The 2,124-nt window shown below is 44.6% G+C and overlaps 1 protein-coding gene across 1 annotated transcript in view; it reads right to left on the bottom strand.

Moving 5' to 3' along the window:
* The window catches only part of LOC104620769 (trifunctional enzyme subunit alpha, mitochondrial-like), a gene marked incomplete at its 5' end in the record, with an annotated part of 3,801 nt that extends 2,289 nt beyond the window's left edge, over window positions 1–1,512 (bottom strand). The window contains 3 exons of the mRNA XM_010287071.1: window positions 469–602; window positions 1,312–1,382; window positions 1,471–1,512. Coding sequence (XP_010285373.1) covers window positions 469–602; window positions 1,312–1,382; window positions 1,471–1,512 — 247 coding nt within the window. The remainder of the gene's footprint in view (window positions 1–468; window positions 603–1,311; window positions 1,383–1,470) is intronic.
* Window positions 1,513–2,124: the final 612 nt, after the last annotated feature.

Here is a 2,124-nt window from a genome sequence, read left to right on the forward strand (position 1 = left end):
AGTTCCCCATGCTGATCCGCCTGGGAGGCTGCTCAGATACTCCATGTGGCAGAGCACCAAATCCTGCCTAATCAAGGGGCCACGCTGGCAGACTGCCACACACTCAAACTCAGCTTAAATGAAGTCCTGCATGTAAATTATCTGCTCTTGTTGGGTCCCAGACCAAAGGACAATGCTCACCCTCGAGCCAGGAAGGGTTTCCTTGGCTGCACCCCAGCATGCAGGAAGGAGCGACCAAGTGTTACAGCCAACTGTAACTAGCCATGTTCCTCTTTATCAAGGTCCTGACTTCATTTGAGCAAGTTCGGCATCCTGTGCCCACAGATTTCATTCCTGGCCTCTGCCTCACCCCTGGGGAGATGTCAGGGACAAGCGGCTCAAACTTCACAGCACACCAGACCACTGGCCCTGGATGCTGGACTTCAGAGAAAGCTCCATCAGTGTAACTTCTAAGGCCCCCATACTTACTCGATATCTGCTCCAGCAATGAAAGAGCCTGGTTTTGAAGAGATGAGGACGGCACTTTTGACAGCTTCATTGGCCCAGATCTCATTCATTACATCAGTAAACTCGGAGTTCAGTTGTCTGGATAGAGTGTTCACCTGAAGGCAGCAAACAAGCACTGTAGATGGGGAGCCCAGCAGACAGTGGGGTTTAACCTCAGATTATGGCCTGGACTCAACCATCACATCATCAGAAAACCTGCACAGAAGACAAACTGACAACAAAAAGCTATAAACCAATAGCAGGTCTAAATAGATTTTCCAAGCCAGTTGGAACAGCAACTCTACAGCCTTTCAAGATTTGCCTTCTGAAAAGTAAAGGACTAGGCCATCCAGGAATTCGCCCAACTGCTGGACCGTTGCTTGGCACAATTATAACACTTCTGGGGTGCCCAAATTGAGCCCAGATTTGTTATCAAAAGTTAGTTCATCTTGTGTCATAATACAGCAAGAAAGAAACCTCCAAGATTAATGTACTTCTAAGCTGGTTTTTTCTATATAATGGACACTTTCCTTAACCAACCTGAATCCAAGAACTTAATAAGATTCAGTGTTATCTTGTGCCAGAGAGAGAGACAAGTTAGCTTGGTATATGCAAAATATTTCCATGAGGCATTTTCAGATGTCTCATTAAACACCCAAATGCTCGTTTTCCTATTTCTACTTTGCTCACAAATTTGAAAGGCTGCAGGTTAGGAAAGTTCTTAGTCTTAAATTAGACTTTTCAATGCCTTCTCCCTACGACTGCTATTCCTGCCGTTTCCACCGATACACCTATTAGCCACAGCCACATAACCAAAAACAGTACCTTTGAATTTGGTGTGTTGAAGCGTACAACAGCAACATCTCCTTTGATATCATAGCTAACATGGGTTCTAGCTGGAAACAAACAGAAATGTGTTATCAGCTTAGGCTCGGTGGATTTTAAGAAAGAAGATGAACTCTCATAGAAAAGTTTTACACTTACTCTGAAGAGCAGTGGAGGTGGAGATGTTACGGCAAGCATAACCTAAAGAAAAGATGTTGCAGATGTTAAAGGAATTCTCAGTAGTCACAGCTTAACTGTCCTTTATCAATGCGTCCTCCCATCTCCCCTCATCTGCTGAGTATAGCGTTTCAGAAAATCCTGAGTATGAGGCAGTTCCTTCTCTTATGGCTTGACCTGTGCCACCACCAGAGTTCAGCAGACTCCACGCTATTGAAGTGACCTTCACAGCACAGATTCCACACTGCAGCTTCCAACACCAGCAGTGCCAAATTGAGGGCATAAAAAAAAGGAAATCAAAGCCATCTCCCCAAAAAGCTGACAAAAGATGAAGAGGGTGGCACACAGAGGTGTTTTGCCTTTAGTATGCACAGTTCAACACTTCCTCACATGCTAAACCAGAGACTTTGCTGCACTCTGGAGAGTTTCAAGCCTGCAGGTGAACTTCTTTGTAAATCAAACATAACCGCCCTAGATATTTCTGCAAAAACACACTCCTGTGCCAGCAAATGGTGCCACCCCAAATATTACTTCACAGATCTCAGGGTGTGCATCTGGTGAGCCACAAAAAGAGCAGACAAAATATTTATCCTTGCCTCCATCTATCAACAAAATACTTGATCCATCTCTACTAAT

Source organism: Phaethon lepturus, unplaced genomic scaffold (genome assembly GCF_000687285.1).
Source record: "Phaethon lepturus isolate BGI_N335 unplaced genomic scaffold, ASM68728v1 scaffold44565, whole genome shotgun sequence".
Lineage (NCBI taxonomy): Eukaryota > Metazoa > Chordata > Aves > Phaethontiformes > Phaethontidae > Phaethon > Phaethon lepturus.